Below are 14,601 nucleotides of genomic sequence, written 5' to 3'. Positions count from 1 at the left end.
TTTTGTGGCTTATTGGAAGTGTACTACTCTTCAGCCGGAAAGATTCCGAGTAAGGTTGCTCAATGGTTGGGTTTAGATAATCCGAAGGCGTATACAGGCCATTGTGGAAGGCAAACATCCGCGACGTTGGTCAGCCACCGTGTCTCTTTAATGTGCTGATTGAGACTACCACATTAAAGAGACACGGTGGTTGAAAAAGTTCTTCGGCTCCGAAAGGGTATCTGCTTGACAGCATGTTGCAGAGAAATAAGGTAACAAATTAAGATGATAGTTGGTGTGGAGGAAGTGCCATCTGCAACATCTGTTACGGTTCGTGGTGTGTCGCATCATGGCATCGCATGTAGCACAGTCGTCACAATTTTTGGTGACGGTTTTTGGAAAATCAATGGCAACTGAACCGACTGCAACTGAATTGAATGCTCTTAATAAGGAAGAAACGACCATCTCATCGATGAATTCCGAACAAGATTCTTCATCGTTTGTATATGGTTGTAACTGCTTTAGCGCAAAGTTTGAAAATTGCAATTTTTATTTTGGTTCTGAAATAGTATACATATTATATACCAAGGGTGCGGATTGTTACCCGAAACGTACTTGAGCACCACAATATGCGATACGCTTGCGTTTACTAAAAACATCATTGGTTGAAATATCAAAGAAATATCTGCATAAATAAGAAAGTTTGGCCTTGCGCAGTCTACGCGTGCGCACAACTGATTTTTAATATATGAGATATGTTTGCTTTTACTAGAAGTATATGTGGTTAAAATTTCAATAAAATATATTAATAAATAAAAAAACTTAATATTTCGTTCAGAAATAGTTTTAATAGAGATTTGTAACGTAAAGACAATATATGAACTTCTACAGTTTATATTAATTAAAAATTGTGGTGGTTAGGTATCACTAGCATCTGCCGATATCTACCACTTCTTAGACGGTTTTTAGATCGGGAGGTAACTTTTATACTCTGGAGATTTCATTTCAAAAATTCGCCAGTAGAACACAGAGATCGCCCCTCATTAATACCTACTAATGTTATTGCTGCGTAGAGTTTCTGCCACCCCATCCTCCGTTGAGCATAATTGACCGGTTGTCCATATAACGCAGCCCCTCGACTAGCATTTCTGTTTGCGCCACTGTTTGGACAATTATAGCAAATACACGAAACAACGAGACTGTCCCGTCGTAGAGTCGCTGAATTAAAAGTTTAAGGACTCCATTACTTTGAAAACGAATTAGTTATTATGACATCCATATAGTTGTACGATTACCATTACTTACACAAATATCATGAGTCCTGGCTTTGAAGGAGTTGGAAATTTCAGGGTGGAATCATTTGCAAATCTCTGCTTTCTGTTATCAGTCAGGTTTCTGTTGTTTATGTTTGCCGAAAAAAAAATGCAGAAGTGTCTTTTCACGACTTTCAAGTGAAACGTTTTCGCGTCTCGTTTTGCTTTTTAATACCAATCTATAATTTAGTCACTAAATTTTTAATATTTCAAGCACCACGTAGGAGAAGGATGCTGTTCTTTCACGCGTAGAAACGTAAGTGAAATTCTATGACTTATAGTTGGTCGCAGTTAGTGATTTGCCAGAGGATTACCTACAGTTTCTTTTTTTTTCTTTTTTTGTTCTAAAAAGGCTGATCGACCATTTGTCAATGGGAGCCACGCATTTTAAAATATTGCGCGGAACGGTTTTTGGTGTGCGAGGATCCTGATCCTGCTATCAACTTTGGATTTTTGAATGGATATAGGGATGATGAGAATTTCCGCGTTTGCCCTTCCGCTTTCGGCACACGCCACAACTCAACCCTTAAGCCACGTATAGCTTTTGGACGCCTTGTATGCTCTCTAGAACTATATCAACAAAAATTCATTATTTTTTGCGCGATCGGTCATTTCTGACTATTTACCATGGGTGTTTCCATGACAGTACGTAGAATTTACCAGTTGCTATGATTACGACGACGCCAAAATTACTTACCGATCTAAAAACAGAACAGCAAAAATACTTACCGACGCCTTTTTAAAAATCAACAGTCTTACATTACATTTAATCTTTAATTATTGTTAGGTACATTAAACGTACAATTTGTGCTGTTGTTTCCTATAGCAAGACGCTCATAAAGTCATAAAGGAAGTACAAAGCTAGTAAACTACATCAGACACATGCACCTTTTTATGAAATTATTAATTTCAATTTTGACAAATAAACTGGTTACCTAGAGATTGACACCATACCACTTCGATCATTTCGATTTATTCTGCTCGTTAATTTCTTAGTGCATATTTATATTGGTTGCATAATTTTAATTTCGATCGCGCAAAAAATGTTATAAGCACGTCGAACGTTAAGGGTTACCGTTCTCAGACAATAATTGGAGTCGTCGCTTCGCTCCTCCTCCAAACAATTGTCTTCGAACGGTAAAAATCCCTTACCGTTCTCCATACTTAATATACTATACATTTTGTTCCGCTTTGTTTTCGTTGGTAAAAAAAGTAACTTAAAAACAGGAAGCGTTAAATGAACCTAGACATGATTGCACTATTTACAGGAAAGGATAAGAAAAACATAATTTTGATTCTAATGTTAAGACTTTCATTTCACTTTCGTAATCGTATCCTACGTGAGAGTTTGAGTGCTTAATGTGGTTTTTTGCTGTAAATAAAGATGCGGCAAAAAAAATTTGTTAATACACAAACGCATTTATACCTACACATAGGCATAAAGCGCTTATAAAAATTATTGCAAACATCTCTTCGTATTTATGCGTTTACGGTCTTTGCATGCTGAAACCTTCAATTGTAATGCTTCAGTTGTCTTCATGGAAGTACCTACCTACTCATACACTTACTGCACGAATGAATTAGAGAACGTTATATTTAGTAGGTACTTCCTTGACCTTAAATTCATACAACGTTTCTAGTTTACATCGGATATGCACTGAAATAACGGTGGCATGGTACGATAACTTAAAAACCCAATGTCTTTTGTATCATTATGACCATATCATTTCGATTAGAAAATGGGGTTGTTTTTCTATAGCATTTCTACTAGCTGTCGATAAATCGTGGTCGCTTAATAATTCTCGTGACAGTCGCTGTAGAAAAAAGTTTCCCCAATTAGGTACCTTCTCCATTAATTGTAGTCAGTGCAGCATCATACATTCATAATCAGCCAATAATGTGTGTTTATCCAGATAACTTTCATGCATAAGATTAGATATACTTTCGCAGGAAGGGTTTATCTGGGTGAGTCATAAGTGCCATATTTCATATTTACGAATGACAATGACAATAGTAATAGGTACCTACAGTGAAAATAGTGTAAAAATTCCCGTGGCCTGGAAAAATTGCAACCCAAATGATTCTTTTTGCATTTTATTGTAAAAAGTGTCCATTTTAACATACTCAAAACCCCATTAATCCCGACCCAGGAAATCAAGAGGGCGGCTGAACTTTATGTTTTTCATTTAAAAATTTGTAACTTTGTTATTTCAATCAGATTTGGCAAACATGTTGAAAAGCGTACAAAAATACCCACTGATTGCATTTTTTTCCAAAATGACGGACATTTAAATATTTGCCTGTTTAATTTTGAAATATTAAGGTGCCACTATTTACATTAGACTTAGAGGAAACTTGCCCTTTTTACTGTGATATTTGTTTACAAATATAATAAAATATAATAAACACAACCCTCTGCGACAAATTGAGACTTACTGTACACGTAATCGTCAAGAGATTTTCGAACTGTAAACTGCACTTGAAAAAGTGCGTGCCCCATCTTTATATATAAAATTCTACTGTACTTGTGCTTGTGATTGAACTCATTCTAAACGGCTAGACGGATTTTGATGACATTTTTGTTATGTGTCTCGGTGTGTCCCCGGGTGGTTTAAATTCACAATTTGGTCCGATCGGGTTATAGGATTTTTTTTAACTTATTTTTTGTTGATGTCGCACTCTGCTATTTCACGTACCTATTGATAAATGCGCCAAGCCATTTGTGTCGTACCCGGCAGATGTGTTTACATTTTTACATTCTGTACGCTGGGTTTCCGTTATCACATACCGTCAATATCACGCGTACGAAGTCGCGGAGGAAAATCTACTTTTAAAATATGTAAGTAAAGTAAGTTATCGGAGAAATCGACGTTTAATCAAACAAATAATTTGGTATAATACGATTCTACAAGGGAGGGAGGGGGGCAGGTGGCAGCGCCACCTGGCTACGGCCCTGGGACCATTTATTTGAGTAAAATCTACAATTGTGCCACAAAATAAGTTGTGAATTCTTAGTGTACATTTTTTTTTCAAAATGGTGGCCATTTAAATACTTCAGCACTAAATAGCTAAATATTTAAATTTTAAATGGTCGCCATTTTGAAAAAATGAACTTTAATACTAATCCATGCTTGATGCAAACACCTTTTGCAACCAAAGATAGCGATGTAAATTCGTGTCTAGACTGCACTATGACATGGATGAATATTCAATATGGAAATGTGGGAAGAGCCAGCCGAATTTGCTACAAAATGAAAGTTGTATAAAAAAAACATTTATTTGTATTTCCCATTTGTACATATAAAATATATACCTACAAATACACGAGTGTCATAACAATTCACCATGAATAAGGCAAGTAAAATCTTAAATTACGGGACACATATAAAATGGAACATTCTAGTTTGCATTTAATTACTAATTGCATCAGTAATCACAGCCTACTATACGCAGATATGCTAAATTGGGGAGTGAGGAATCTGCCTATAATTCAAGATTAAAAATTCAAGGTACATAAACGTAATGTTGGTTCAACTTGTTGTATACAATTAGTATAAAATTATCACTTTAATATCCTAATATATCATTATTTAATGAACTTAAAATTAATTATAACAATTTTCACAAATCTTATATCACACTTAGACTGTTCTACCGATTGCTTTTTAATTTCCATCGAAGGAACAGGAACGCTGCAATTCGCAGTACGAAGAAGATTACTAAAAGAGCTGCAATATCTATTCTGTAATCGGAATGGATCATGTCTAATTCTTCTAAAGTAGTTGTTGGTATTTTGAAATGGCAATGACTAATGGAACACTTCAGTTTTGGTCTATCAAATGAATATGTCGCCAGCGCGGTTCCTTCAAAACCATATCGAATGTATGATAAATAAGTAATCCACCTTAAATATATTGGAATAGCATCAAACGATACGAAGAAACCGGAGAACAATAAGAAAGGTACGGACATCACAGGCGCCAGAAACACTCCATTCTAGAAACGAAGATTGGTTTAATGCCTACATGGAAAAATTTGCGCTAAATTTACCTGAACGTTCATTGCAGCACCTACTACCAAACCTACACTTTGAGCAACAAAAGCAACCAATAAACATGCCAATAAGAACATTCCAAATCTCTGAAATTCCATTGGTTGACCAGTCATGAAGTAAACTATTGCAACATAGAAGATACAGAAAATCGTCTGTAAAATAAACCATAAATTTAAAACAAACCAAAGATGTTTACAGTACCTGAAATGGCAAGTCCGACATAGTAATTGCTAAATAATAACTTCGTAACGAGTACCATCTATTGAAGTTTTCCTTTAGCAAAACCGGCATTTCTAAAGGAAACGATAAAATTGTAATCGTCATCGCCGTGTACATAAGGAACAGCATGTTAAAAAACAAAAATCCTAAATTACTCAAAACTTTGGCACCGTCGTTTCCAATATCATAGTATAGGCCTCCAATTAATACTCCAACCAGGATGTGTGCAAATAATCTCAGATACATGAGGGTCTATAACGTACGGTAGGCGTTAAAAATGCTCGAGCGGCAAAAAGACCAACTTACCCAATCTCTTCTACTGAACAAAAGAGCGCGACTTAAAATGATGAAAAATTGACGTAGCTCTGAGTTTCCGTACCGGGGTTGCGGAACTGCCAGATCTTGTTCTAAAAGAGCCGTATCGACGTTTGGTAATTTTTCTTGGTCGACGGGCACGGTAACCACTACGGAAAAACTGTTAGGATCGGCGTACAGGCGCTAACTCTTACCATCAGAAGTTCCCTTGGAGATGTTATTTACAACACTTTGAAGACTGCCGTCGTAATCTATGAAGTGCGTCTTTGAATAATCTTTGACAAACTTATCAAATCCTACGCCAGAGAATACATTGTTGCTGGTCATGGTGGCATCTTCATCTGACGGTTTATGAAGGGTGTTGTTGAGAATTTCATCTTTCATATGCGGGAATGGTTTGCCGTCGCGAATGTCGTTCCTACCGTTGTCAATGGCGTTAACCAACTTCTGGGTGTTATCGCCGTACTCTCCGCACGCTACTTCAATAATATATGACGCGGGGTTGTGATACGAGGGACATTGTAGGTTCAAGTTGGCCAAGAACGGAACGAGTTGCTTAATCGATCCTTGGTAGACGCATTGACCTTCGGCTAATGTGTACAGCTGATCGAACATTTCAAAAAGACGAGCGGAAGGCTGATGAATTGTGCAAATGATAGTACGTCCGCCGCGCGCCAGAGTCTTCAGTAGTGATATGCATTGAAAGCACGAAGAACTGTCAAGGCCGCTGGTCGGTTCGTCAAAGAACATTACGGGTGGATTACTAACTAACTCCAAGGCGATTGATAGGCGCTTCTTCTGGCCGCCGGACAGCCTGCTCGTCATAGTTTTTCGATGATCAATCAGGCCGAGGGTGTCCAAAATTTCGTTTATCTGTAATACAACGATCAGTACGATAGTTAAGGGTTGGGAGCGCGCGTACAATTTCTTCCTTTTCTTTACTAGTTTTGCTACCGATTTTTAATTTGGCAGCTACTGACATAGCTTCGTCGACAGTTAAATTGGCGTGAAGCTGATTATCTTGCATGATGTAGGCGGAGAGCTTTCGGAATTGACTTAGTACCCTTTCGTTGCCGTTCATCATGATGCTTCCTTGTAATCCCGTTGTTCTGATAAACAAAAGTTATATTTAGAATTTCTTGCTGGACGTCAATATTCGATGATGGTTGGTGGTTTATGATCAGCGACTTAAAAAAGCGCCTACAGCCAACATGTTGACTAAAAGAAAGCACAAATTTGCACTGTTGGCCAACCCGAAGTATAGGCGTTGCATCAAAGGAATACAGGCATTTTTTCTGTGAAAGGGTAATTTTAGCTCAAAATGTGAACACCACTTTACATTTGTATCGCCTCAGCTGATTTAAACAAAGAAAATAGGGGGGGGGGGGCTATTCGGTATTTATATGTTCAACCTAAATATACAGAATATCTAGCTGTCGTATATCTAAAGAGGCATATGAGATGTTTTTAATTAAGAGATATTTGCCGAAAATATCGCCCCTTTTAATAATTGTTACAAATTCACTCTTAATAAGTCGCATTTCTGGCATATACGACATTGCATTCAGAAAGGCATTCCGATGTAACTGTTTGTAATGACAACTGCAATGCAATTAAGATAGCAGTACTAGACGGGAAATTGAAATGAAAACATCCCGAAATTGATGTTAACGACACAGAGGTCATCAAGTTCAATTTCGTCTGCTACGTTGCAAAAGAATTAATTCCCGACGTGCACAAAAGCAAACCTCATTGTTTGTAGAAGTAATTGAACGGCACGGCCCTGCCATCAAACCAAAGTAAAATGTTCAAGTTATTACTTATTATACTTGGTCGATAATGAAAAAAATTGGTGAATTTAGCATAAATAATAAATGGATAAACTAATCTAGTAAAATCAGGTATAAATGCTAACGACGAAATAGATCAGGTCTAATGGTTGATATCTAAAATCAAAACTGATTGGCATTTCGGAACATCTTGCTTTTCCTAATTACGTGTGTGGTACAAATTACTTTACAGTTATAAAATGAATTTATTTGATGGGATTATTTTTCAAAACCAGACGAAAAGTTGTACAGTGGCTGTACGTAACAAGTTACGAAATAATTCTATTCCAGTTATTTGAATATATAGTCTCATTCTTGTGAACCACGATTGTGTTGGGTCAGATATGTTTAAAATGGCACTGCTGTTCAGGAAGTTTTTTAAAAAGTGGCTGATTGGAACAAACTTGGCATATCATTACAGCGAAACCGATAGTCAATAGAATGTAGATCAAAAATGATTACGTTCGTATGCAGCAATGGATTTTGTGTCAGGCCAGGAAACATGCACCAATTACAAACGGTGTCAGCTACTTGTTACTTTTCAACCATGATGGGATGCACCCAAGCGCAAAAATTGTACGATATATATCACGCGATATCACAGGCAACAAATTACTGGATATACTGAAGGTTAATAACTATGTACCTAGATGTATAAAATGTAAATAAAATAAAATTATAATGGCCAAATATGAAAAATATGGATTCTCATTAAAAAGCTCTTTGTGTGGTAAAGCCAGGGTACGTAGAGACACAGAAAGAGAAATCCACGTTTTTCCTGAATCTTTAGTTTAAAAAATACACACACACTAAGCTGATCGGCAGCCGGAAGACAAGGATCAACTTCCACTATCGAAATCGGATCAATATAGCTGACCAATACAGTTTTCATCTAATCCATATTATACAGTGTGGAAAACCCAAATGGAATAAATTTATTATTTCGGATACTATACCTACATATTTTTATATAAAATCCTGACACGTCAAATTTAAATTATAAATTAATACTTCAACGTGAAAATGTAATCCCTACCTACAACCCCCTTCGAGTGACAGTTACAACCCCCAATTGTTTCAATGAGAACTGGTTATATCTCTTTTGAAAGGTCTTTTATGACTAAAAGTTCATATAAACATAGAGTCGGCTACGCTTCGTGACCGATTTACAGGATCTTAAAATTTGAAGATTTTTTAACGTTTTCTTCATATCTTCTGCAGTTTTTGAGATATTTCGCTCAAATTTGAAATATAACTATTATTTAAACAAATAAAATATTTAATTTTCCACTCTTTTATGAGATAATTTGTTGCGTGTGTATTTTTAGAATAGTTTCAATTCAGATCTTTCATTAACGTTGACAATTTTGTTGCAGGACTCGACATGAAGAATGAAGAATGGTGTGGCCAAACAGATCTTATGGTTCTTGGTAAGTACTACCATTATCTTTTTCTCATTTATTTCATAACCTGAAACATATTTTGTTTGCTGAACTCAACGCGATTTGTTCGGGTGGGTATACTTATTTTTTGTAATTAATGTTTGCAAAATTGATAGATAACTATTTGGAACTATTTAGAACAAAACAATGATTACCAACAGTTAAACATTTTTCCTTTTTGACCCATCGGGGGGAATTCTGAGTGTTTATGCCAATAAAATATTCCATAGTTGTTTATAACTAATTTCAAATAACAACTTTTTGTTACCTATGAAGGATTTTAATTAATGATCCTGAGCTAAGATGGTAAAAAAGATCAAAAACAAGACTCATAGTACTTAATCAAAACGTAATTAATTAGGCTAAACCAAAAAAGCATAATCCGTATGACGTACCCAAATATTATTAACAGGTGCGCCAACCAAATAGATAGCAACAAATCCCTAGATACATAATTAAAATAATGCTTCAATTTGATTTGAATTTTACGCTAATTATTACCACCGCTCAAAATATGCCATCGAGCATTAAGGTTATAGTATAATTAAGAAATATTTTTGATGCGTAGGTACACTTTTTGCGCAATCATAATTATGTGGATAAGGGTATACGGCTTATCCGCAAATTCAAGGACTATCGAAAAGGTCATCAATTCTCTCTGCTTTGTGTTTTGACACGAAATCCATAACAATGAGACTTCGGTTGGTCCATTCCCACTGCAGCGGAATTATGCACCGCCAAATACCTACCGAACAACATGTTTCTCGAGATGTCCTCAGAAAACACTTTTTGTATTCAAAAATTAATGTTCCGTAACGTATTACTGAATAGATTCTCAGGTAGATAACCATGACCCCGGAACACTGATTTTGTAATCAATGATTTGGAAAAGCTTTAATAATGAAAGAGAAATGTGAATTGCAAGGGAAATGATAACGTTAAAAAAAGAACAAAGGTATGTATTTCAATTGCAAATGATGCATAGGTATAATGTAGGTATCTATACCGACGTACTTGTATCCTGTTAAAATATTTAAAAGTGTAGATTTTCCGGCTCCCGACGGCCCCATGATAGCTGTAAGTTCCCCCGATCGAATATGCCCGCTCACTGACTTTAATATCACTTTTGAACCTGAAAAAAAAGGCGAGAGTTAGTACATTGTACAAAGTTCACTGATAACTAATTATTCATTACACAAGTTTAGTCATTCAAAACAAAGGATTTATTTGTACTGATATGTACTACCTACATGTGAAATGTATCTCTTTGATTTGCGTACACGTGCCAAACATTGACGGATTTTTTTATGTTTGACATTCAGTATGTGGAAAAAAAATGCAAATACTATTTCATTACGGTAGATAAATAATCCGTTGGTCCATTTAAGGATAGATTGAATGTTTAATTACATAATTAACCTAATTCTTAAAAGGTTAAACAATTACTAACAAGATAACAAATTAAATCTTTACCAAGGTAGTCAGTGTTTTGGATTAATTGATATATTGACGATATCAATTAATCAAATGTATTTTCTTCGTGGATGATGTAATGCATTTAAAACTCTGATAATTTGAAATCCATGTGAAGCCGATTAGAAGCCTTTTCAATGTACTCATACGAAAGGCGCAGTTTGCTGGTGTAAGAATAAGGATTTATTGCCTCTTTTCTGGCAGTCGTAGAAATGCTACACGCGCGAACGAACTTTTGAAGCAAAAAAAAAGATAAACAATTGATTTGCATAGTTAAATAGGTAAATCGTGTACACATAGTACAATAGTAAAATAAATATGGAGATAAAGCAAACAGATTAGAATTCTGGTAGGCTAGTACTAATTATTTACACTGTAGTAATTCGTCAAGGATCATCTTGGGTCACTACGTTGATTAATAATTTGATGTGATAGTACCAGGAGCCTGTTTAAGTGGAAATAAATTTATTATTTTATTTTTGTTTTTCCCGAGGTTTTTCCCCAAATCAAAAAATTTAAGATTAAGTTCTACCTATATTAGTGGATATCTGCTTTTCTTCTATGTTTACACTTTTCCCTTTTAAACGATTAAGTCTCTACGTGTAGTTTTACATGTGGAAATACATGTTAAGAATGGTTTTATATCCAGACCAAAAGATCAGTTGTATTAATTTTTGAAGTGTTTAGGTATAAAACTGAAAAAAAATTCTGAAAATAGTTTACAGTATGATAAACAAGATTTATGTGAATTTCTAGAAGTCTAAATGTAGAAATTTGGCAGGACGATTTCTGCCAAATTTTTACATGTAATCATCTCCAAATCCAAATAAATCTTCTATGCCATGTTCTAAACTAAATCATCAACAGATTTTTTCAGAATTTAAAAGATACATAGTGTGTCCATCATTCAATGCAAACGATTGTTTTAGTGTATATGTATGTATGTTGCAAATTAATGTAAATCACAATTTTCGAAGTGGCCAATCACTCGCCATTTTGCATTTGTAAAAAAAAGAGTTTTTATTACTAGAAACATTTACATAAAATTATGAAATATAACTAAAATCATTAGAACGCGGAATGATTCCTTGGCATTTTTAGGCACAATTAGCTTCCATTGAAAACGCCAACAGTAGCAATAGGATCAGGTTGAGAACCCCCGGCCCTGAACCTTCTCATTTAGTGGTTGATGTATGCTTTTTGGTGTAATGTTGTTTAACACCACGCTCAGGTAGGGACCTATAATCACAGATGGAGCACAAAATCCAACCTTGTGACTGACATAAGTGGTCTGACATTCGAGCGAACTTAATTATAATTAGTTTGGTGCACTGTTGCGATTTTTACCCCCACACTTTAGTAAGGGAGGTGTTGCATTGGAGTTAATGACCACTCACTTTTTTGACGGAAATGCACGTTTTGAGTTTTGAAACACCGGGAATCCGTTTTCGTTTATTTATCACTAAATACAGAATAATACAGAAACCGTTACTGATGGGTTAGCAATCCTCTGCCAAATGAAATAAGTATTTAGCGAAATTTGATGGAGGTGCTAAATTAACTGACGTAAAAATTGGTATGTGAAAGAAAATGACATGATAAGAAAGACAATATCTTTTTGTGTTGCTATACAAGACAAGCATCCAGAAGTACCATTGCAAGACGAAAAATCTAGTCTTGATCAAACACTACAATAGATATGAAATCTGGATAATGACATTTATCAGGAGATGATTACAGTACCAGTACTCGACAACGAATATTGCTAAGATCAACTTCATCAAGAAAAGCGTCATTCATTAATTATAATAGAGGTGTATCCAGAGTTAATTAGATTTGATAAGAAACCATACATTATCTGAAATGAGAGAGATAAACAAACTTGTACTTTGCGATATATTCAAAGTTACATTCCCATTTTTTATCCATGTGGAAATAAAACCAGGTGCAAAATTCTTGACAGAACGGCGTTCTAGTTCAAAGCAAAAAGCGCGATTCAGGCACATTTGTACTTTTGTTTGTGTTTATTAAATTATTACTAATCCCATTGACAGTCAATGCTAATACTAATAATTCATTTATTGTCTGAAGTCACGCAACGTTGCTCTCGATTAATATTCGGATGGGTAACTACTCGAAAACTCAATTTTTGTAGGTTAAACAAAATAATCTCTTTCAAATAACTTAATAAAAAATTGTGGGTTGCTATTTGAAAAAAAGTTGTATGACGTCACGGCGCTAAAAACTCAGATATTTACAAAAACGTTTTTGGCAGTCTTACATCCTTTATGCCTAGTGTACACTGCCAAAAAAATAGTTTAGTTTTTTAATTTTGACATTTTTTCTCCGTTTGTTTTTACAATAAAACCTAGCATAATGTTTGTAGGCTGTATACAGAAAAAGAAAGTCTAAGATAATAACTTTATAATAATTTAATTAAAATTTTGCATTGTTATTCGAAAAAAAGTTGTATGACGTCACGGTGGTAAAAATTGAGATATAAAAAAAACGATTCTAACAGTCTTGCATCCTTTCGCCTAATTTACATTTGCAAAACGGACTAAAGTCCGTAACCATATTTTAGTTTCGTAACTTTGACAAAAAAGTTTTTTTTTTTTTAATTAAATCTGAAACAATTTTTGTCGGTTGTGTACAAAAAAGTAAGATCTTTAGAATGATTTAAGAAAAACTTTGAGTTATTTGAAAAAAAAAATGTTCGCAGATGTTGAAGGCGTTCCAAATTTTTTTTTTAATCTGGCCCAGTAATAAAATATTGTTGTTTCCAAATTCACGACGGAATGCATGCCTTTACTCTTTCGACTAAAGTATATAAACTTAATTAAAACTGTGTACAACCAGCCAGAACAGCCATTTGGAATAACTAAGTTGTAAATATTTTAGATGAAACAGGCTCATCTTCAGCAATCTATATTCCCGTTGGTTTATATACTGAAAAATATTGTAGAATTGATAACGGTTTTAAAAAATTACATCATGTATGTGAATCATTCTACATACGTTATCTATCATTATTCCTGAAACGAAACACGCAATATTGTTATCAAGTAACAAAGGCGCAGTTTCACACAGGCTGGGAATTGGTGTCATAGGCTTCAGGTAAATTTACGTTGGGATGCCGATTAAATAATCAAAGAAAAACCTCGCCTGAGAAATAAACTCAAAGAACTTCAAGTTGTCGCCTAATAAAAATAGATACGATGGGTCGTTAACATTTTGTATGGCCGGTTCGGTAGAGCGACACCATAATAATGTGTACTTAACGAGATTTTGATTAGAGTGAAGAGTACACTCAATTACTTGCCTAGTTACTGTTAAGTATGGGTAGAATATAATAGGAATCACATTACATTTCAATTTAGAGCCGTTGTAATGTAAAACTAAAAATCGAGAGTGCAACGAAATTAATATGGGCTGGCACGTTCTTATGTTTTTACTTTCGGAGGAACGAACTTGAACTTGTGCTTTTAATTATGTATTTACTCGTACGTACGGGTATTCTTTGATGACGGTCATTTCTTACTTATATGGAAACTGGGATTTGATTTCGTATGACAAAGAAGTCGTATGCGAATAAACTTACAATTACGGTAAATTGTTATACACGCCGAGGTTAAGTACTGCGAAAAATGTCTGTTCAAAGAACGGGAACGGTGCAACTGCAAAATGTCCAACTACAACCTCGTACTATACATAGTATTCCAATGCAATTTAATGGAAACTTCCTAAATTAAGGTAAACGCATTCGACGTTGAAGCGCGTTGAGTGAAGAAATAATTACTGCAAATTTACTTACTTTAAAAAAATCACTAGTAGTAAATTGAGGATTATCTAAATATGAAAACTAGTAGTTGCCATTAAAAAATACACCCCTCTTGATCATTCAGAAGTACGCCACTGACCACAAATTTAATGTACCTACCTAAGTTGGTATTTTTGAATACCACAAAAATACTTAT

The 14,601-nt window shown here is 35.0% G+C and overlaps 1 protein-coding gene across 1 annotated transcript in view; it reads right to left on the bottom strand.

The window, feature by feature from the left end:
• Positions 1-4,556: 4,556 nt before the first annotated feature.
• The window catches only part of LOC116169972 (ATP-binding cassette sub-family G member 1-like), a 28,160-nt gene continuing 18,115 nt past the window's right edge, over positions 4,557-14,601 (bottom strand). Inside the window, exons 3-9 of the mRNA XM_031486200.1 lie at positions 10,166-10,283; positions 6,803-6,989; positions 6,075-6,753; positions 5,872-6,029; positions 5,548-5,817; positions 5,343-5,498; positions 4,557-5,288 (exon numbers count right to left, since the gene is read on the bottom strand). Coding sequence (XP_031342060.1) covers positions 4,944-5,288; positions 5,343-5,498; positions 5,548-5,817; positions 5,872-6,029; positions 6,075-6,753; positions 6,803-6,989; positions 10,166-10,283 — 1,913 coding nt within the window. The 3' untranslated portion in view covers positions 4,557-4,943. The remainder of the gene's footprint in view (positions 5,289-5,342; positions 5,499-5,547; positions 5,818-5,871; positions 6,030-6,074; positions 6,754-6,802; positions 6,990-10,165; positions 10,284-14,601) is intronic.

The sequence above is a fragment of the Photinus pyralis genome, unplaced genomic scaffold (genome assembly GCF_008802855.1).
Source record: "Photinus pyralis isolate 1611_PpyrPB1 unplaced genomic scaffold, Ppyr1.3 Ppyr1.4_LG4, whole genome shotgun sequence".
NCBI classification, from domain to species: Eukaryota; Metazoa; Arthropoda; class Insecta; order Coleoptera; family Lampyridae; genus Photinus; species Photinus pyralis.
This window is presented reverse-complemented; position numbering and strand designations above follow the sequence as displayed.